General features: G+C 38.7%; 1 protein-coding gene across 1 annotated transcript in view; it reads left to right on the forward strand.

Annotated features, from left to right (window-relative positions):
• DYNC1I1 (dynein cytoplasmic 1 intermediate chain 1) overlaps positions 1–23,154 on the forward strand; it is a 262,229-nt gene that overhangs the window by 615 nt on the left and 238,460 nt on the right. Inside the window, exons 2-3 of the mRNA XM_004431372.3 lie at positions 6,085–6,199; positions 9,064–9,154. Of these exons, the coding sequence (XP_004431429.1) occupies positions 6,085–6,199; positions 9,064–9,154 (206 nt within the window). The remainder of the gene's footprint in view (positions 1–6,084; positions 6,200–9,063; positions 9,155–23,154) is intronic.

Consider the following 23,154-nt stretch of genomic DNA (forward strand, 5'->3'; position numbering starts at 1 on the left):
ATTTCCATGGTTTCCTAAGTAGTGTATATTTTTCAGGGTAAATAAGAACCGTAGGTCTGGTGAGGGAAAGCTGCATTTCCCTCCCTTGGTGAGAGGGTGGATAGTATAGTCGACTCTGCTCCATGGACATAGAATTATCACATATTAAAGCTAGAAGAGGTTTTAGAGACCTTCCATTGAAACCCCTCTTTATGCCCCCAAAGCAACAGGAACCCAGAGGTGAAATGCAGCTTTTCTGCCTGCCAGACCCAGGATCCAGGACTCTTGATTCCCAATTCAATGTCTTGCTATCATATTATACTTTCTTTTACTATCTCAGTCCGATAAATAATTTATTTTTAATTCTCCAATTTGTTATGGCAGTGTAGAAATAGCCCACAGCTTGTACAAAAACCAGATGCCAAAGATATTTTTGAATAGTTTCTTACAAGGAAACTTTGTATATTGTGATATGCTTGTGTGTATTGTATAGAAACCAGACCTGCTTCCCTACTCAGAGTTTTTCTTTAAGGAAAAAGAGAATGTATTTTGATGCCTTACAATCTAAATAAGTGTGTTTCATACTTAGGTGGGAGACCAAGATAACAGATTTATAAAAGTTATTTTCCAACAAAGTAAAACGTAATTGCAGTTGCTTTTAGTCTTCTGGCATCTCGCCTCTCACCATTCCATTACACTTTGTTTCATGCCGTGGTTTATGTGTCCTTGACAGGACACATAATGTTGTTCCCTTAGAGATCTTTGCTGTTCTATGTGCAGTCTTTGAGTCAAGTGAAGGTGAGAATTGACAAGGAATGGCTATTCATTTCCATGCAAAGCCAAAAAAAGCATTAAGTTATTATGCTTCCTTTCCTTCAAATGTCAACACTTGCTGTAGTTTTAAAGCACCTGTTATCCTTTACTAATAACCGGTTTCCTTTTAAGCTGACATTCTAACATCCAACTTGAATTTCGTAGAATTACCACAAAATGCGATGTGATATGGGAAATCTGGCTCCAAATTATGCTGTCTGCTTCCTCTTTGTCATTTTACACATTTGGGGAAAAATTACAGGCAAACAAGACTGATTGAAATAGGCCACCCTTTTTGCTTCTAAACCAAGCAGCTTTGCCTGATGGAGATTTGGCTTGTTCCACAGCAGACAGACCCAGGGAGACGGGGGACAGCAGGTGGTGGGGAGTGTGGAACACCTGGACTCTAGACATTTCTGGGCCTCTACCTAGTTCTGGAATTAAAGTCACATAGTCTTAGTTTCCTCATTTCTAAACAGACAGGGTGATTTAAGCCTGTGATATCCTGACCCTGCTCCCTGGACTCCCATGGCAATGTAGAGTTCTAGTCTCCCATCTCAAAGTTTTTGGTTCAAAATATCCACATGGGGCCAGATTTGGGGATCCACTGGACTACATCACCTTTGGGGTCTGACCTGGCTTTAAATCCTGTCCCTCTGCAACCCATCTCCCCACAAAAGATCTTTCCACAGTTCAGTCTAAGCACCTTTGGTAGACTGCAATGGCTTGGTTTGTTCGGAGCAGATGATGCTGTAAGACAGAGGGCAGTAAACTCCATCTTTATGCACAGAGGCTTTTGAGTTGAACGTGGCTGGGAAACCTGACTCTGCCCTTCACAGAACAGCCTTGAGCGAGTACAGGACCTCTCTGAACCTGTTTTCCCTTCTGTAAAATGGGGAAAAGAGTGGTGCCTTCCTCACGGAGTTCTGTGAAGATCCAAGGAGATACTGTGGAACAATGAAAGACACAAAGGAGCTAGTCAGTAAGAAACAGCTGTTATTCTGCACCTGAGATCAGCTACCAGAGCAGGTAGTAGGAGAAAGTGGCACTGTAGAATGGCTACTTACATTTGTCAGGATCACTGCTGGCTAGGTCATTTTCCAAAAATGCCCCATTATTGGAAGGGTTTTATAATTTGAGGCCCCTAGTTGCCTAGGATTATAGCATTTTGTAGCTGAAAGAAACCCGGAAGTAATCTATTCTGATCCTTCTTTTTCAAATGCTCTTAGGCCCCAGAGGTCTAAGCCTTACAGGTAGCCCCCCTTTATCCCCAGTCTCAGGAAGGACCCCACTCTTCCAGCCATTTGTCCAAAGCAGAAACCAGGGGTCATTCTTTCACCACTCCCTTCCCCAACTTACAGTGATCATCAAGTCCTGGACAGAGACAACAGCGCTCTCTCTTCTCCCCCATTAAATCCACATTCTAGCCAGACTTAGCTACATATCGCCTTATGGGCCACAGTCTCTCTTGACGGGGAGTTCATGAATGTTCTCTTCCCTCTGCTTTCACTGTTCTGTTAACTACATGTCTGTCAGTTCTCATCTCAAGTGTCACTTCCTCTGGAAAGCCTTCTTTGATATCTTTCTCCACCCATAACTAGGTTAGTCCTGCACCCTATCCTTGATCTTATCACACTATTTAGCACCATTTACCTCTTCCCTTGTCTTTCTCTCCTAATAGAGTGCAAGCTTTTGAGGACACGATTATATGTTTTTCATCATTGAGTCAATGTCTAGCACAGATCCTGCCATGTAGTAGGCTTGCCATAAAGGATTATAGAATGAATGAACACATAAACTAGTTAGGGCAAGTCTGAGATGCTGGTCACAGACATCCATTCCAAGCATCTGTAATTCTTTCCTGCAAATTTCCTTGGAAGATTCTGGTCCTGAGTCTATGGGATGCTCCAGTCGACTGGCCACTGTCATTCACTCCTGAGTTTAAGAGTTTCTAGTTTTCATATTGTTTGTAGAGAGTTAGAAATCGCCTTAATCTTATAGGTTTGATTTTTAACTTATATTTTAAATAAAACAAATTTAGAATGAAAAGGAAACAAAATGCTCTTTAGTGTTAATCTGAGTGACTGTTTTTGCTGGGACTGAAAACTAGTGGCAATTACGACCACCCACGTTGATTGCACAGAATCCGGAAAACTGTGTACATGTGTAAAATTACCACTCTCTGCTCCTCTGGATGTCAACTGCTTTTTGGTTGTGGTATTATGGATGAAATCTGATTTTAAAATAAATATAGTGGGCACTATTCAAGACACAGACCCAATTTCATGAAAAACTGGCTTTAATGCAATGAGGTGTGCTTAATGGGGCCACCCCGAAGTTTCATCCTCTCCTTGGCCTTCTGCCGAATTGCTGCAAGGGAGGATGCACAGAGGTTTCCTGGCCTGTCCTCGCTTGTCCCTCTAATAACCGTGGAGCTGCCTTTGGAAAAGTGACTGACAGTTCTCAGCTGACAAATTTTCTTTCTTTGATTATCCTCTCTGGGTCTCAGCTGTGATTATTCTTCACAAACAGAAATATCACTCGCTGGGAAAGACCCCTAGCATAGTTTGAATTACTAGTACTGCAAAATCCCTCCTTATTGAGTCATTAAAATATGTTAGGATTCTGTAGTATTTTCATGGGAAAAATAAAAAGTTCCATGACTAGCTCACTTGGTATAACCGTCTTGGATGAAGTAATGCTTTGTTTAGTTTAAGGTGCTAATTAGTAACAGATAGGAACCACCTTTATTTCCACCAAGACCCAGTTACCTAATTTTGCATTTTTCATGGTCAGCTTTGAGTGTTGATAGCTTTCCTAAGCTTCTGTTACATCCAGATGGACATTTATCCTTATTAATATATGTCATTATATTGCCTGTTTCCTTAAGAATTAAAAAAGGCAGAAGGCAGAGAATAAATTGTAGAGGCACCTCGTATCGTGGAGTGAAATTTTGGAGTGGAGTTCGGGTGCACTATTTTTGCACAATGTCTGGTTATGCATGTTGACATGTGATTTACTGTCTAGTATGTTTCTTGAATGCTTAATGACTGAGGTTATAGTAAATAAAAAAAAAAACAGATTCTGTATCTTTCTACATAGGACATGCATGACAGAAAGTTATAGATAATATGCCCTAAGTGTATTTAAAAGGGAGAGATTAGGTGGATCTTTTTCTGTTCGCTCTAGTTAAGCTTCATTAGAACTTCTCAGTTTCATTACCACTGGCACTCTGTTGTCCTTCAATAAGTTTTTGTTGAAAGAATGAGGAAAGGTTAAAGATTTTTTGTTGTTGCTAGAATATAGAAAAGGCTTTGTTGTGAGCACTGGGTCACTAGAACTTTAGATGACTCCTTCTAACAGGGATGTTGTGAAGGGGCTTCCCAGTGAGGTACAGTTGGTGGAAATTGGCCCAAATGATATGTAATTCTAAGATTCTGTAGCTACAGAATAGCAGTTACCAAAGGCGGGTATTCATTCATTCATTCAACACATTTTTTATTAAGCATCTACTTTGTGTCAGGTCATGATCTAGAGGTAAGGAAATAGTGGTGAACAAAATAATCACGGATCTTCTCTCAGTAAAGCTGATAGTCCAGTTACGGCTTAGCTCCTCACATAAAACCATACCATTCCACATTGGCTTCCTAGGATGAATTTTGCTCATGTTAGTTTCTTCATTTGTATTTCAGTGGCTGCTACGGTAATTCCCTTTTCTTTCACGTCTCCCCTTTTCCTTCTATCCTTCTTTTAAGTTTATGATATGTGAATGTTAATGTAGATCCTTATTCTGCAAGGTCCTCTTTCTCATCTTAGTTCTATCTTTGCCTGTGTTGTATGCATAAACTTTGGAACTTGTTTTAGTAGGTTAAATGTTAAAATTGGAAAAGAACGTGAACTTCGATCTCTTCACTGAGAGAGATTAAACTGCCATTTCAGAATTTTGGGTTACATGAGAGTGCCTGATATCCTCTAGTACTGTCAATGGCCCTTATCAACACCCATCATGGCAGTTTTCCCTCTAATGACAGATATGCCTCAAAAATAGGAGGGCATTTTAAGCCCAAGGAGAGTAATAACAGAAGTGTCGAGCCTAGCACTATGTGCAAAGATACATTTTGCTTATAATCAGTGTAGAGGTTACCATCTGGGAGTAAGTCAAAAGTTGCATGAACTCTTTCTGCTTTAGATGCCATGACGTAAATTATGCTTCACTGCTTTGAAATGTACTCTGCGCTCCTGAAGGAGGTAATGTGCCCGTTAGGGTGCCCAACTTGCCCCTGGGGAGGAAGGTATGTCTGATAACTGGATAATTGGGTTTTGACAAGTTTTAAGACAGCTTCACTTCTGTAATCTCACAGAGCTTTGTCTTGCGGTAGCTTGCACATCAAATAGGATGTTATCGTGTTTCAGATGTGAGGCAAATGCCCTGTCTTAAGTAGTAACTATGTTATGAAAAAGAGACCTGAGTGTTTAATTTCCCAGAATCCCACCCTTAACTTTCTTTAACTTGTATTTTGACTTGTCGCCGTCCTGTAAAAACACAAACTGGGCATAGGATCTGACTCTAAAAGGCTCACACAAGATGTATTTTTCAGACAGAATTTGGGAAAAGAACTTCTCCTAAATGATGTTTTATTCTATATTTTTCTACACAATAATTTTCTCCTTTAAGTTAATATGTGTAATGGAAGCCTAGAGAAATCAGAATTAAGTAACAACACTTACACAATATTGTTCACATGCCTTAAACATTTTAGCCTGGTTTATTTTAAACCATGATGAACTTAGATTACTGATACAAATAGTGTATTTTGCAGTTACAGATTTTCGTGTCTAATTTTACTTTTTAGCCAGATCCCAGTAATTCCTTGTCTGCATAGTCCCAAACATGGGGTGTGAATGTTACAAACACACACGCGTCAAGAACTGATAGTATGTCTTTCCAGAAGGGACGAGGAGGTCTGAAAAAGCAGGCAGATTTTTTTGAAAATCCATATCCCAGTTGGAAATATTTTGCTTTGATGGTTTCTTCCAAACCTGGGTCAGAGAAACTTGCATACGATGTGGTAGAGGCAGGAAAAAGCCATCATCCAAAAGAGAAAGCACTGAGTTAGTAATTATTAAATGGAGCAGTTACAGTGTCTCTTCATCCTTTATACACATGATTGTATCTGTTTAGGGCTTTGCCGGGTCTTCACTGCCGTGCATTTACCATTTTTAGTTTCAGCCAGGACAAGCATACATTTAGTTCTGTTGTTAACTTTTCTTACTGGCATCAACTTTTTTTAGGCTGATATGCAGCAGAAGAAAGAACCTATTCAGGATGACTCTGACCTGGATCGCAAACGTCGAGAGACAGAAGCTCTGCTGCAAAGCATTGGTATATCGCCGGAGCCCCCTCTAGGTACTTAAAAGTGCTTCGTGTTACTATTTCCTTAAACTTGACTTGCATGGGATACACCATGTCCAGCGTTTGCTATTCTTTTACTTCTCTTTTATTTTTATTTTTTAAAGAAATTCCATGGCTTATGATTCAGGTGTATTTATTTTTGGAATTGAGGGGGCTGGAAGGAGATGGGAGGACAGGTTGTCAAGTTGTTAGCAATTTACTGCTTATTGACTGATTATATGGTCAACTTTCTCCACTGTGTTACTTTTAGATTATTTTATCCTTGTTAAATGAGTTGCCACATGGTAAATACAAGAAATCTTGGAATTTTTTCTTAAATTGTCCTTCATTTCCATTGCTAAATCCCAGCCTCTCTCTGCCAACCTAAATACTGTGAATCTGGTTATGAATTTCATAACCACCACAGGCATAGAGTAATTCCATGATGAAAATAGAATGCTGAGAAATAGTGAGAAATTTGAAGGAAAACTTAAAATGGTGACAGATTAGCAGCTAATTAACAAGTTTAAGTTTATTTGACTCTATTGTGTATCTTGATTTCATTGCTAATTGGCATTTTTCACTACAACCCCCCTCCTCCAACTCATTTATTCCTAGTTAATTGTCATGATCTCATTTTATCACTAGGGTTTGGATAGTAAACTATTTGTTTTATTTGTGCTGAAAGTAACTTGTACATAATGTGTTTATTCTGCCACTTAACTATATATCTCTCATGTGATAAGTTATTTTATTTTTCTTTATCCACTTGCTTCCCATACATTTCAGAGTAATCCCAGGGTGTCTGTAAAACTAATAGTGATAACTATTAGTAACTAGTATCATCCTACTAGTATGATAGTAGGATATCCTACTATATGATATCCAATATAGTAAAAAAAACCTTTAAAAATAATACATATTAATAAATAAAATAAATTAAAAATCTTTAAAAATAATACATATAAATATAAATAAATACCATATCAGGTCTCCTTTTAAAAAATGGTTTGTTTTCTTTTAATTCCATCATTGGCTTTTATATTAAAATAAATTTTCATTTATTTCCATAGTTACTTAAACTAAGAAAAATTATCCCATGTACAACAAAATGACAAGTATTCATATCAATATAAATAAGAAAAAGAGCAGTATATAATAAGCCTACAAATTATTAAGTATTGCTGCATATAATTTAATTCATACACACAAAACTAAAACACCATGAAAAAGCATTTTATACTCTACTTAAATTGGTAGTAGGTAAATCACATGTATAACAACAATATAATAAGCCCCAATAACATGTTGATTATTTTGTTTAGCTTTTTTATGGTATGGAAGATGTAACCTATGGGAGATTTGACTGGTGGACCTTCTGTGAGGAGGTTGACAAACTTTTTTATACTTAGTTGGCATGTGATATAAATTAGATACTTTGCAATCAATTACATTTTTTGCTTCAAAATAGCCTTTGAAATTCTGTTGCATTGTGAACACTGGTTAAACACAACAGTAATATGTCCTTTTCTCCCCTACCCTACATAAAGCCAGCAATTAAACTGTAAGAACAAAACAGTTAAAAATCCCTAACCCATGACCAAATTCTGACCTATCCCTACATCTCTGCCAAGGGACCCCTGCAAGGGTGGACCCCATTTTCAATTTTCATCCATCTCTCTGACTTGCCCTCTGACTTACTGCAGTGGATAATCAGTGAATTAATTGTGGGACCACATGAAAATTCCTAGCTTCTTGACAGATCTGCCATTGTGTTACAGGATTTGGACAAAATAGTTAAACTCTTTACCCTATTAAATAAATAAAAGGAAATTGCACATGATTGAAACCAAATGGGAATCTACACTTATGTGTTGAAGTTTCTTTCTGCCATATGGCGTCTTTGGCATGTGTGATATTGAGAAGCCGTTGAATTGGTCTGGCCTGGAGCCATCTTGGCTATTTGGTGCAGCTTCTATCTGAAGGACATTTGACTTATATCTGAAGGATAGAGAAAAAATACATTTACATTTCCTTTAGCTGTTTTTTTTTTTTTATTTTTCTTGTGCTGAGATTTTGAGCTTGCACTGACCTTGATCTTTGAACTTGCTTCTCCTGTCTTCAGAATGCAGTTTACTAACGTGCACATGGCAGCACCTTCTAGAACTGCCAGAGGCAAAGGAACACAAGTCCCAAACACAGTAAACAGCACAATGGAATGAAACTATTAATTAAATGTAAAAATAAAGCAGCCTGGCGTTTTCCTTTGTTTTCAAAGAGATTTTTAAATTACCAGGTTCAACATTTACCCTTTCCCTTCCTGTCAGTTAGCCTCTCATAACAAATGCAGTTTATTCTCCACGGGCAATAGGTTTCCCTCCAAATGCAGACCTACAAAGACTTTTCTGACTCGCCTTGACCATTTAAAAGTATTCAGAATCACTTATTTCACAATCTTTTAAAGTTTTATAGACATCCTACTTTATTTTTTACTAGGTCACATCTCTACTAACAAAATAAAGTGGAGAGTTAGAATTATCTGGATAGTTCATACTAGAGAGATATTTGACTTGAATTATCTGGATAACTATTTTGATTCTCCATTTTACTTTGTTATGGTGGACATGGCCTTAGAATCCCTAAGTTAATTCTATCTAAATTCATTTCAAATTTTAATTTTCAAAATATGAAAAATTCACTTGACTTTCTTTTTTTCTTTCCTTTTTCTTTTTCTTTTTTTTCTTATCCCATCTCAATCTCTCCTGGCCATACAACCACTTTAATTTGGGCCCATTTGTTTTGATTTGTCTGACACTGCTCTTCTCCAGTGCAGCCGCTGCATTTTTTAACATGGGATACCTGTTATTTTCATTATTTAGTCCCAACCCCTATGTCTCCCTCCTCGAAATCAGTGAGCACTCCCAGTGAAGCTGGAAGCCAAGACTCAGGTGACCTGGGACCATTAACAAGGTAAGAATTGTCCCTTTACAAGGCCATGGTGGGATATCAATAATACAAAAAAAGAAAGGCCTGAAAAGCCATACCACTTGCTTGTACACTGGTAAATGTGCATGCATCTGCATGTATACTCAGTTGTTTTAAGTTTCAGTTTATGGTGGCTTGCTATTTTTAGTGGCATAGTAGTTATTTTGAACACTAGAAATGATACTTATTTATTATCCTTCCTTGAATGGGTTGATATAGCACCAGGTGTCTTGTTGAACAAACACAAACATGTCCATTAGCTTAGGCCTAAAAGAAAGCAGGGAAGGACCGAAGACAAATGGAATATACATCCTGCTTCTCATTATTCTACTTTGGTTTTGGTTTCCATGAGAGTCTTTGTGAAGAGAATGCTGAGATGTTCTAACCCTAAATTTAATTTTTCAAGTGTCTTATTTTCTTAATAGAGTTGACTAATTTGAGAACTCAGTCCCCAAAGTGCTTTTATTTTTGTTGCTAATTATTGTGATTATCAGGGTTGACTGCTCTGTTTTGTGAGTCAGTTGCCAAATTTTTATTATGCTATGTATACTGAAAGATTATGTAACTTCTGAGTATAGACATTCTCTAATTTGATCACTGAAGGGTATCCAAAAGGTAAAAAGGCGAAGAGAGCAAGGAGAAGTCTCATCAATATGCACGGAGACGTGGTAACTTTCTTAATCCAGTTGCCTTCACCAGGATTCCCACATGCGGGTGCCCACAGGCTGGTGATATAAATGAGTGGGGAGTGGGGGCCTATGGCAACAGGTTAGCAAGCACCCCATTTATAAAGGCCAGATGGTCTTCTCACAGCTCAGGCTGGTTGAGTTCGTGTGGGAATATGGACTCAGTTTTTTCACATCTTTCAATTTTTCATGAGAAGCTAAAAATTCAAGTATTTATGCAACAATCTCCTAAATGTTAAATGTTAATGACTTTGTTAAAAGTAGTTGTGGGCCAGATTTGGCCTGCGGGCTGTCAATTTGTGATCTCTGTGTTTGACTCTTAATTTAAAAATAAATCATAAAATACTTTCTTACAGCTTCAAATAAAAGAAGAAACAATCATCCACAGCACTACTATTCTAACAAATCCGGGCTTGCCTTGTCAAAGTACCTTTCAACCTTTGTTTACATGTGTACGTCTTGCTACCATATATGTTACTGGGGGAGAGGTGTAAAATTTTGCATTTTTCTTTTTTCACTTAACACGTTATCATAAGCATTATCTTCTGAAAGTACATTGTTTCCATATAGGTCTAGGCAATTTTGATAGAGAAAAATATGGAAGTGAGAGGAATAGTCTAGTATTAGCCTGAGCTGTAGGATTTTTTGCTTTCTGAAACCAACATGCAAGACTGGAATTATCTCACCCGTATCTGCCTGTTGGTATGTTTCAGACTTGAGTATTTTATTTTGATAGGGCCTTTTGAAACCAGTGGACACTGCTTTCAATTTGAGAAAAATGAAAGTAGAGGTTTTTGTGGGCACCAGGCTGGTTTATTTTAGCAAATCGCCTTTGTGATTTGGGGCAGCACACGTCTTCTCTCATCTTCTGCTTTGAACACTTCAAAAGGTCTTTGAGGGGAAAGAAAGTAATAACAACACAGTTATGTAAGATCTAACATTTATACAAGAGCTGGCACAATATAATCACATTCCTTAGGGGGTCCATTGGCCTATCATTAAGTTAATATATTTGCCTGTTTCTATACAATGCTGGTGTTGTGTCATTAATGCTTAGCTTCAAGGGGTGCAGTTGGCAGCATTAAATTCTATTACCGACTTCACAGTTGATGAGCCCTTTGAAAACCTTCTAGAGAAAGTGACCTACACTCTGAGCTCTCTGGGACAGCAGCAATTATTCCTTCTCAGAGCACGTCACTCTTCATGTCATCCCACTTCTTACATGATTTATTTTTTAATTTAATGAATCACTTTGGAAGAGGTGCTGTCCACTTCCACCCGCACAAACTCTAACCAGCGCCAATTCTTTATAGGAACGTGCTGGCAAGAATAGGCAACTAGAAGTCAATAAGTAAATCACTTGCTAAGTGCAGGTTTCATAGGAATGCAAAAAAATTGGCGTTGAGAAAATGATGATTTTCAGAGAAACTAACCACAAAGTTTGCTTGAAGAGAAGGCCTGAGGAATAGCTACACAAGTTTATGTTTTTGCCTCCATAAAATAGATATGAGAGTTAAATTTCAGAAGAATGTTATATTTCAGTTTTTAAAACTCCACTTGGAATATCTTTTTCTGTAGAAGAAACATCTTTGAAAACAATTACTATTAACTTTAACACTTCATAAAACATGAGACTGGGAAAAGAGCTTGGTAATTCCTAAGAATTTAACTCTGTGGTCATACATTTGCCTATTTATGTGGAATCTGGATTCTTGCAAAAATCTTTCAGAAGATAACTTAGGAATGAAATTAACATATCTGATTCTACCTAAAGGTGCACATAAATTCTGTCATTCATTTGCCAAAATTTCAAACCAAAACTGAAATTTTCTTTAGAGGGTCAAAATTGGCAAACATTTCTTATATAACCCCCATAAGTGGGGGTTATATTTGCAAATTGGTATACTTAATATACCCTATTATAAAGAAAAGGTTAAAAGTGGTGCTTTAGGGGGGCTGGCCTGGTGACGCAGCGGCTAAGTGCACACGCTCCGCTTCGGCGGCCCGGGGTTCGCAGGTTCGGATCCCTGGCGCGCACCGACACACCGCTTGTCAAGCCGTGCTGTGGCGGCGTCCCATATAAAGCAGAGCAAGATGGGCACGGATGTTAGCCCAGGGCCAGTCTTCATCAGCAAAAAAGAGGAAGATTGTCATCGGATGTTAGCTCAGGGCTGAGCTTCCTCAAAAAAAAAAAAAAAAAAGTGATGCTTTAAAAAATCAAGTATAGCATAAATTCCTTTTATTGATTTTTAAGAGCAGTTGAGTAATTTTTAAAAATGAGTGAGTAGAGAGTGGAAATATATAATAATTTTTCAATTATATTAATATGATTTAATTTTTTAAACTTTTTTAACTTAAAGTATCATAATTTGTTTCGCAATTTCTGTCTCTGTTGTTAAAGCCTGCTTCTTGTTTACAATTTACATTTGTGGTATTTTTCTCTTTCTCTTGATCAGTTTTGGTAGAACCAATTAATCATTGCTCAGTTAATCATATTGGGCAAAGAATAAGCTGTTGGATTAAAAAAAAAATCATTTTTCTTAAGAAGACGTTTGAAAGACTAGTTTTACTTATAAACATAGAAGAAAAATCCTAAATATATACAACTGGAGTCTAACACAATATTAAGAGGATACTGTGCTATGACTGATTAGGACTGATTCAGAAATTCAAGGATATTTTAGTTAAGAAAATGTGTTACCATAAGTCAACATATAAAAAGGTCAAAGAGGGACAAGTAATCATTGCAGTATATATTTAAATGATACTTGAGAAATTTAAACATCTATTCCCATATTTTAAACCTGAATAAATGAGGAATAGAAATATTTTTTCTCACTATGATAAAGAATATTAATCTCAAACCAACAGCCTATATCTTTTATACACAAGAGTGAAGCGTTTAGTACTTCATAGCTGTTAAAGAAGAATGACTTATGTTTAGTTGAATATGTGTCTCTCTTCCTCAGGAAATGACTTCCTCAGGAAGTGCCTTGAGAGCAGGGAGTAGGTGATATTTGATTTGTATCCATATAGTAGGTATTTGATAAATGTTTGTTGAATGAATCAACTATTAACTTAGTTTGACAGATGAGGACACTGAGGCACAGAGAGAATAAGTAGTTTTCTCAAGTTCGCACAGAACAGCTACAGTGCTAGGTTTTAACTAGGCGAGTTGATACAAATGTCCACAGTCTATACCTCTGCCCTTCATTATATCTAACAACAGTTGATATAAGTGATACACAACCTACTCCATAAGGTTATTGCTAGGATTAAACAAATTAATATCTGTAAAGCACTTGGAAAGGAGTCTGGCATATATTAAGTATATGTGAGTTTTAGCTATTATTGTTATTTTTTTTCACACTTTGATTTAGCCACATTTATCCAATGGTAAGAGATCTTTTTAGATTCTCTCATAAAATATGTTGGTGTCATTTTCAAATTTGATAAGCATGCCTATTTCATCATCCAAGTAATTATGTAAAAATGTTAAACATGACAAGCCCATGTCTCTGGAGACCACTTTCTGTGTGCCCAACCCTTATCCCTAACCTTCAGATTTTCAACCAGAAAGGAATCTAAGTGATAATCATTCAGCTCACGTTTATTCTTCTCATTCACATAGATAGCTCACAAGAGACTTTGCACTAGGACTCTTCTCGTGTTTAGCTGAGATTTCTTAGAGTTCTTAGTCACAAAGCTAAATTAGAGACTGTACTGGCCTGCAGAAACGTAGGGAAGTGTAATGACCTCATAGGTCCACCTGGACACCAGGGCATAGGCTACACCCTGTTCCAAACCTGAGTCAAGGAAGAAAACTTTCAAAATTATTTCAGAGATAAAGTATGTCTCAGTGTGGTAACATATTGCACAGTCTCCTGTTATAATAATTACACCTATCCCATAACATCCTAACGAAATAGTCAGAAGGGGAGATTTCTGCTGTTTGTCTTTGGTAAGAAGTGGCATGGGGGTGGTGGTGGTAATAGAATTAATTTCTATCTTCTTTTTTGACCATCTATGGTCTTAACACTATCATTAAGTTCTACTTTCCAATTGATGAGGACATTCAAGTCCTTCCACATTTTATTTTTAATAATCTGTTATTATTACAGAAACAATATCAGTGCATTTTATATAATTAGAAAATATAGACAAGCAAAAATAAGAAAAGGATCATATTCCTACCACCAGATATTAGCACTCTTAACACCTTGTATTCTTTTACACAATATATATGCCATCACATATATGATAAATGATATTATACTGTACAAACTGTTGAACTTGCTTTTCTGATCAAGTTTCTCCATGTTTCTATTTCAATACATTTTCATCCTATCTAACATCTACACTATCTTCAAATTTCCCAAGTTGCCCCCAACATAATCCCACTGTATCTAAAATCAATGCCTGTCCTCCCAGCTGTCAGCATCTATTAACCAAAACCCTTATATCCGTAGACTTTCTTTAGGGAGGAGGTCCCCAATGGGACCTAAATGCAGCAGAGGAAGAAATGTCTTCTGGAGCACTTAAAAGGAGAATTTCGGGAATGAAGCAACAGATGTCTGCAGATCCTCCGCTGTTCAGTTTGGACATTAGGCCTCCGTATAGTTAATATGAAGTTTCATGTTGACAGAATACTTTGGTAAAATTCAGATATTTGATAAACTCTGCCTTCCCCTGGTCTACTGCCTAGTGAACTCTCACATAAGGAAATGACAATAATTTGTTAGTGGTCAACTTGTGCTGGCTGTACCCGGTCGCCACTTTCTTTTCTCAGTGATTTGAGGAGAGGAAAATGCGCTTAGGGGCCACATGGGCTTAATGCCCAATAGAAAATCCTCAGGACATTCATCTTTATCCACAGCTGGATTGCATAGGATTCTCTGGAACTACGTAAGCCTCATCAAACTTTTGATCCTCTTTTGGTGAAAAGATCACCATCTTCTAAGGTGCTCTGGTGAATCAGAAGCTAAAGGGAAGACATTAAGGAGGTTTTAGTAAAGGTGGAACAAGTAGAATAAAATAATGCAAAACCTTGTAATAAGGTGATTACAATTTTATATATACAAAAGTCTTTAAATTATCATTATGTAAAGAAGAGTTGACAGGATGCTACCAGCTAATTGGACTTCAGGGAGACTGAAATCACTGATTCAAGGCTGGTTAAAAGTCAGTCTCTCTGGAAATTAAAATATAATGTACACTATAGGGTTTTCTCTTTATGTAGCACGTTAAGCGATTAAACGTTTTTGGCATCTTATCACTCTGTATTCAGGAGAGGGTACTGAATGTTCCCATATGGTTATAGTAACACGTAAGCGTCTGTTTTAGCAAAGGCTTGCTGAGTTTTCTTCTAGAGAAACTGCTTGCTGTCTGTGTAAGATTTGGGAAAAACATGCCCTTGCTCTATGAAGAGAAGTCTTACACTTCTTTTTGAATCCGACTCGATGGACTTCCTGTATGGCCTCGTGTGGCCTGTATTGGAGCTCCATGTTAGGCTGTGATGTTAGCCAACAAAGGGAAGATTCTTACACAGTAAATTAAGAAAAAGCCTTTTTATTATTTTTTTTTTACTTTTTTTTTTGTGAGGAAGATCGGCCCTGAGCTAACATCTGCCAATCCTCCTCTTTTTGTTGAGGAAGACTGGCCCTGGGCTAACATCCATGCCCATCTTCCTCCACTTTATATGGGATGCCCCCACAGCATGGCTTGCCGAGCAGTGCGTCGGTGCGCGCCCGGGATCCGAACCGGCGAACCCCAGGCCGCCACAGCGGAGCGCGCGCACTTAACCACTTGCGACACTGGGCCGGCCCCCATGAAAAAGGCTTTTTAGAAAGAGCCTAGTGTAAGTATGTATTGCACTGTTCCAATTTTATTTCTGACAGAAAATCTTTATCATCATCATTGCCAGTCGTAAGTAAGGAAATAATTGAGACTGAGGAGGAAAACATTAACTCATTATTTAAATGCCATCCTTCATTAATTGACATCATGTTAATACTGTGACAGATTGAGTGATATGATGGATTTTAAAATGTCCTTATTATTTAGTATTACTTTTGGAAAAGGCACTTAGTAAAATAGGTGTTTAGGGATGACATTGACTGGAGATTTTCTGTTGGCACTTTGCTCACATTGGCCCAAGCTGTTTTCTTTATCTGATTGGTGACTAGTAATTTTTTAACAGAGAAGACATGTGGAACAAGAGTCCAGAGAAACTGTGGGACTCAGAGGAGCTCCGTATTCTGCCCTTGAGCTGTTTCTTCATCTTAGAGAGCAAAGGAAGAATGTGAAAAGGTGTGTTCCAATGCAGTTGCTTCAGGGACTAACAACAGTTGCTAAGTTCATTTGATAGAGGGGATAGCTGGACCTCTTTTGATTCTCAGCGCAAACCAACATTATGGTCAGCATTTTTAAAATATGTTTCCTTCTTCAATGTGGAAATGAGTCTGAAAACTCCTGGGACCATGTGGTGACATCATGCTGAACAAGACTGAGTTCCTTGTACATGCCTTGTTAGGGATTAAGGGAGTCAGGCAGACATGCCCTGATTTATTCTTTCATTTTTTAATAAAGAGAATAAAAACTGTTTCTTTGGGAATCAACTTGTCCTCACACTTCACACCCATCTGCAGAATAGGCAGGTAAAGACCATTCATTCATCTATTTATTCGATAAATATTTGAGAATTTATTGTGTGTAAGACAAAACAATAAATGTTAGATCTACAAGGACTATAAAGATAAGAAATTCTTCTTACTTCTGAAGAGCCTGCTTCTAGTAAATTGCCAGATTTAATTTAAAGCCATCTGTGTAGAGCTGTGTAGTTATAGCTCTCAAATATTGTTCATAAAGATGAACAATAATGTCATAAACCATCATTACTAAGTCATCTCTAATTAATTTGTAGTTTATTCACATGGGACAAGTGATTTTGATTCATTACTATGCTACATAGGGTCTTGACTCATGTTAGGTACTTGGTAAAAATGTTTATTGACTTGCTTGTGTATGTGTGTACGCACACATGCACAGCTAGCAAAAAACTGGGTGGGATGGGTATAGGATGAGTGGAGGGATGAAGACAGGGGTAAAAGCAAGGGAGTTCATGGTTTCTGGGCAAGTTGCCCAAAAGTGGACTTTACTCCAGGGGAGCTACAGGCAGTGGTTATAGGAAGACTGAGCTACAAGGCAACGATTTCTGCACAGAAACAAGGCAAGAAATCCAGTTACTGGGCTCAGGGCAAAAAGTCAGAGTGGGACTAACAGTGTGTTTGGCTTGATGCTGATGCTCCTGGGTTTTGTAACAGTGTTCATTACATCCTGCAGACCATCCTCAGACTTAAAGCCTGGCACAGGGCTACTACTGAGATCCCCGGAAGTAGATTGTAGATTGGCAAAGAGAACTGTGAAATAAGAGCCACAGGTATTTCTCTATTCGTCTCCAATAGAGAGACAAGTTATTTCTGGATGAAGTTACTGAGGACAAATATATTTAGAGAGCCAGGCATTTGAGCTGGGTCCTGAAGAGTGCATATGCTTTGGACAGGTAGAAATGGGAGAAAGGGCATTCCAGATAATGAGAAAGGCATAAACAATGGAAAATGGTAGGGGGGTGGGTAGGAGGAGTGTTGGATGTAGAATGCTTGTTGAGGAGGCAGTATAAAAACAGATCAGGGTCTGGAGACAAGTATGACCTTTGAGATAGTTGAGATCCCTGGCTCCCATACCTGGTGGCCATTTATTGAAGTCACTTGTCAGCTTGTTAAAAACACAGACACCTAGGCCACAGGTCTGAGGTGAGATCTGGGCCGCTGCATTTTTATAATGGTTTCTAGGTCTGAGGAGTAGTTTGGGGAGCCGTTAGTCGATAAAAAGGACTGAAGGTCTAAACTAGGATTGTGGGAGTGGAAAAGGAAAGAAAAAACAGATGAAAAGAGGAAGGGTGAAATGGCTTTGGTGTACAGACGGGTATGTCCAAAAGGCATGTGGAAAGGTGGACTTGGAGCTCAGTGGTGAGGAGGACTTGGGGTTATTTTTTGCAGAAGATATATCGACATCTATGGGATCTCCTAGTGTTAGAGTACAGAGGTGAGGGGAGAAGAAAGAGCCCTGCTTGGGGAATGCCTGTCTTTATGGGGATGGAAAGAAGAAGGGCTGCCATAATTATAGTGAGAGAGGGAGGAAAAGAAATAAGATTTTTAGAGTCAAGAAAACTTAAAGAAAGAAAATGCTATAAAGGAGCCAATAGTCACAGGAATCATAAAGATCAAGGATGAGGAACAAGGATTAGCCATGGGATTTGATGATTTGGAGGTTGTTGTCATCATCATCACCATCATTTTTATTATCATTGCTTGTGCTCTTTTATTTCCATAGGCTGAGCTCCTGGGAGTGAAACTAGTCCCAGAGTAATTCTATGTTTATGATTCTTGCTCCATATTGGCATATTGCTTTCCAAATGAACTGAACTAATTGAAAATGCCACCAGCAGTATAAGAGAGTGTCTTAGCTCTGTTGAATACTAGCATTACAAATGACAGAATTCTTAGCTACTGCCTTCCAAATATTTATCAGACATCTCTTTCTTATAACCTAAGCCAGAAAAGTAAGAGCAAACACACTCTTTATGGAAGGATTTTAAGGCTTTCTACTCTGAGGTCTAATAAAGATGGAAAGAAGAATGGAATCCACCAACCTCCTGTTGGTAAGAGCTGAACAGGAAGAAACAACCACTCATCAGAGAGCAGGGTAGACATCTGTCTTTGACTCCTAAGTTATACTTTCAGGAGATGCCAGGGATTGTTTTTTTGCTTTTAATTTTCACTTCTCTCTATCTAATAAACTGAAATTGAGCAAATAAAATTGAGCCAATGGAGGGATAATTTTATCAGAAGTTGGATAGTGATGAATTGATAGAAGGTTTAAAATATAAAGTTCTCTTAGTCTCTTAATAGTTACTGCTAGTTTGAAAAATTTTAATATTTTGTCTATTCTTTTTATTAAAAAAAAAAACAAACAACAAATTGTCCCCCAAATTGTAAACTAACTGTTACATGGTAAGCCTTTTTAGATGAGATGCCAGAGGCTACATTGTCTAGCATGTTTAGGGTCAAATAAGTGAATGATTATTTTCCATGGTGTGGGAAGCTTCTGTACCTAGTATTTTGAAACAAGGTTGGGAAATGTGACCTTAATTGGCATGTCCAGAGCTGCCAGTCCAACCGTGGGACCATAGAAGAGTGACAATGCCCGTTAGTCCATAGCAGGTGAGGAATTATTGGGTTACTGGGGATCTGTGCAAACAGCAGGTTCCCTATGAAAGAGATCAGAGACCCTCCTTTGGATCCTCAGAGAGTTAACCTAAGAAATCACCCAAAAACCTATCAGAGCAAACAAATGCAACCCTTAAAAATAAGCAAACAAATAAACCCAGGATGGTTTCCTAGCCAGAAACACTGGACAACATCTAAATGACATAGTTAAAGAAGATTGTATCAATCAGAAAGGGTTCAGTTGGTCATCCCAGGAATTAGGGAAAATGGAGACTCTGGCAGCAGTGAGGGGGGTATGTCTAGTGTTGCTGAACGATGTGGACATGGTGGGGGGGTAGAGCAGGGAGAAGCTGTAGAAGTTCAACATTTGGCTTCACTTGTTCTGATTCCAAAGACATTGCTGGTCATCTGGCTTCCCAGGAAGCTGGCTTTCAAGGAGAGAAGACTTTGTTGGCTTGTATAATTGCTCTGCCTGGCAATTATTGTTCTCATGATAAACTGGTAAATTAGCATCTAAAATATAATGGTCTTATTAGACCTAGTAGACTAACTCTGCCACCTAAGTCCAATACACAAGGCACTAATGAAAATGAATTTATGTCCAAATCCAACCCCATCGTTCAAAAACCAGGTCAAATGGAATCTCTGATCTTTTCATCGATTTCAGAGGGTGTCTCCCTCCTCTGGCTTCCAAAGGATAATGAAAGTACAGTCCAGTGCCTGGCTGGCTGGCACAGAATACTCATTGAAAGGAAATGATAACTATCATTATTATTAATCTTCCTTATTTTTTTTTTCAGTTTTTATTTTTTCAGCTAATATTGATTAAAACTTTAAACTGTGCCAGGCCCTGGGCAATTGATGAGAACTACTTTCTTCCTTGTATATGTTATCAGTATATCATTAGGTATAAATATTCATATGTCTCATTCCTTTACAAAAATGTAAGATTCTTAAGTTTCAAGTCCCATGTCCCACGGCACACCTGTGGTGCCGCTTATATGGCATGTTGTACTTTCTGCCTTGTTCAACTAAACTATTTATATATGTTTTATCTCCCCATAAGAGTTGTAGGTTCCTTGAGAATTCTTTTAATCCTCTATCACAGAATTTTACATATTAGGCCCTTAACAGATATTTATTGAATAAGTAAATGAATGTTCTTATCAAAAATACTCTCTCCCTGCATGCATTGGTTGGTCCATTCCAGAAATGACTGAAAACTAGAACTAATTACTATAGTAAACAGGGTGATTTCTATAAGAAAATATTTTGTGATAGTATATTATGTTCACATATATTTACTTAACAATTTCACTACTTCTTTCATTTTAAAAATAAACTACCTGGTAAGATTTCAAACTGCCCAAGAAGGTGTGAGGAAACCATCATTTTATTTTCAATGATATAGTAATTGATGATGAGATGTTGGAAAGTAAGACCTATGTCAATTGGTTAAATAAAAGTCTACCAATTGGAGAAGAGAAAGCTGAAAGACAGTTTAAAATCATCCAATGTTTTAAAATGTCAGGCAGAAAAGAGCCTTAAAGGGCCTCTAGACTGCCTCCTCATCTTGCTGGGGACAGGGGATACCTTCCTGAGAACACACAGTGAAGCCTCGCCCAGAATACAAACCCCCACCTCGCAGGCGGGGCTCTTTCCAAGGTATTGCCATCTACGGAAGCTTTTCTGCAAGTTTGTACAGAAGGAATTCAGTGAATGTTTAATACACATTCCTAGGCTACCTTCAGAAATACAAACAACCTTTGCCCATTTAATGTATTGGCTTTAAGTTCCTTTTCAAAGAAAAAGTGCATTCTGTGTAAGTCTGACCACCTCACAGATAATAACGAGAAAAATGAAAATAAAACTAGCACACTTGATAGCATCCTTGGCTTGACTCCTTATCCCACTGCTCATTACTGACAGTAACTATGATTTCTTTTACTGAGTAATCTGTGTGTGACTGGGGGTCAGGACTGTTGTGGGTTAGTTACATAGACTATGGGTGTTGTTCTGAGTAAATGCAGACTCCAGACTGCTAAGCTGTGGACTTCTTAAGTGAGTGATGCTGATGGCATCATCATTTTTACTCCTTGAGGGTACAGTGAGTTCAGGTGAGCTGTCAGATAAGTGACAGAACAGCCAGACCACCTGGGAGCTGCTGCATCCTTCACTTGCCCTGGAGAAGTGGAAAAGGTCAATAAAGGTTGTCCCATCAGGAACATCAAAGCAAACTGAAGGCAAAGTAGCTGATCCCACCCCTTACAAGGGAATGCTTCTCACAGTCAGCCAGGGCCAGAGGCTGCTGTTCTGTCAATAGCCAAAGAAAGGCCCTTAAAAGATCCTCAGAGATATGCGAACAGCAATATGAATCACTGTAATGGAATCCATTACTTTGACCCTTTGAAACAAGGTGGAGGAATCAGTGTCCAGAATCAGGAAGGGCTAGTTTCCTTGAGCCGAGAATGAGTCCAGAGCAGTGGTTCTCGCTCCTGGCTGCACATTAAAATCACCTGGAGAGTTTTCAAAAACTACGGATGCTTGGGTCTCACCCCACACATTCAGATTTAATTGGTCTGAGAGTGGCCTGGGCCTTAGGCCAGGTTTGAGTTAATCACAGCGTCAGATGCTGACATATTTGAGGATCACTGATGCTTTCTGCCTGCTGACTAATGAAAGCAATAGTCTAGCCCAGTCATTCTCTAAAGGTGGTTACAGGGTCAGCCGTAAGCATCACCTGGGAACTCGTGAGAATGCAAATTCTCAGACCCCACCGAAAATCTATTGAGTCAGAATTTCTGGGGTTAGAGATGAGCATTTTGTATTTTAGTAAGCCCTCCAGGTCATTCTGATCACGCCAGAGTTTGAGAACCACTGATGTAAGTCAAGACCTTGCTACTCAAACTCTGGTGCACAGACTGCCAGCATCTGTATCTCCCGGAGTCTGTCAGAAATGCCACTGTGCTACTAAGTCAGAATCTGCATTTTAACAATATTCCCAGGCATCTGTGTGTGCGTTAGAGTTTGAGAAGCACTGATCTAAGAAACAGTGGCCAATTAATGTTCTCATTAGACTTTACTTATCATCTTTGGGAGCATTCAGGTAAGAGGCCAAGAACACGGCCAGAGCTAATAAAGGAAGCTGTGAAGTTGCATTCCAGTACCTCTGCAGGAGGAGCTTATGTGGGATCTGTCATATAGGTAGGGCGTTGACTACAAACATTGGTACTAGGTGCAGTGGATGTGGTAGTCGAACAGCTACTGTTTATCGGAAAGTCACTTTGTGTTTTTATAGGTATAATTGCATATAATCCCCGTAGAAAGCCAGAGATCATCCGTCCAACCATTCATTCAGTCAACTAATTTTGTGTCATATAGGCATGTATGCCAGGCACGGTTCTACTATATCCCTATAATCTAGGGATATAGCTGCTCCTGCCATTATGAGGTTTAAATCCAGATCAACAAACAGTAATAAATAAACTGATGTATAATTAAATCACAGGTAAAGATAAGTGCTGTGAAGAAAGTAAAGCAGAATAAGGGAAGGGGATGAAGAGTGACTTGAGACAGGGGAGTAAAAGAAGGAAAACCTGTCTGAGCAGGTGACGTTTGAGCCAAGACATGGACGAAGCAAAGGCATGAGTTACAAAGCAATTTGGGGGAAGAACATCAAAGAGGACAGAGGACACAAGGAGGACACCGTGAAGGAGGGGGACAGTGGTTAGAGATAAGTTTGGAGGATAGCTGCAGGCCAGGTCATAAATTGTCTCAGAAGCCATGGTGTGTCTTTACAGACAAGGAAACTGAGCAGGGCTTCTCAAACTTTAAGATGCCCACGAATTCCTTGGGACCTTATTAAACTGTAGTGTGGAGCCGGCCCCGTGGCTTAGCGGTTAGGTGCGTGCACTCCACTACTGGCGGCCGGGGTTCGGGGCCCGGGCGCGCACCGACGCACCGCTTCTCTGGCCATGCTGAGGCCGCATCCCACATACAGCAACTAGAAGGA

This window comes from Ceratotherium simum, chromosome 1, assembly GCF_057802395.1.
Source record: "Ceratotherium simum simum isolate JZ-2026a chromosome 1, ASM5780239v1, whole genome shotgun sequence".
NCBI classification, from domain to species: domain Eukaryota; kingdom Metazoa; phylum Chordata; class Mammalia; order Perissodactyla; family Rhinocerotidae; genus Ceratotherium; species Ceratotherium simum.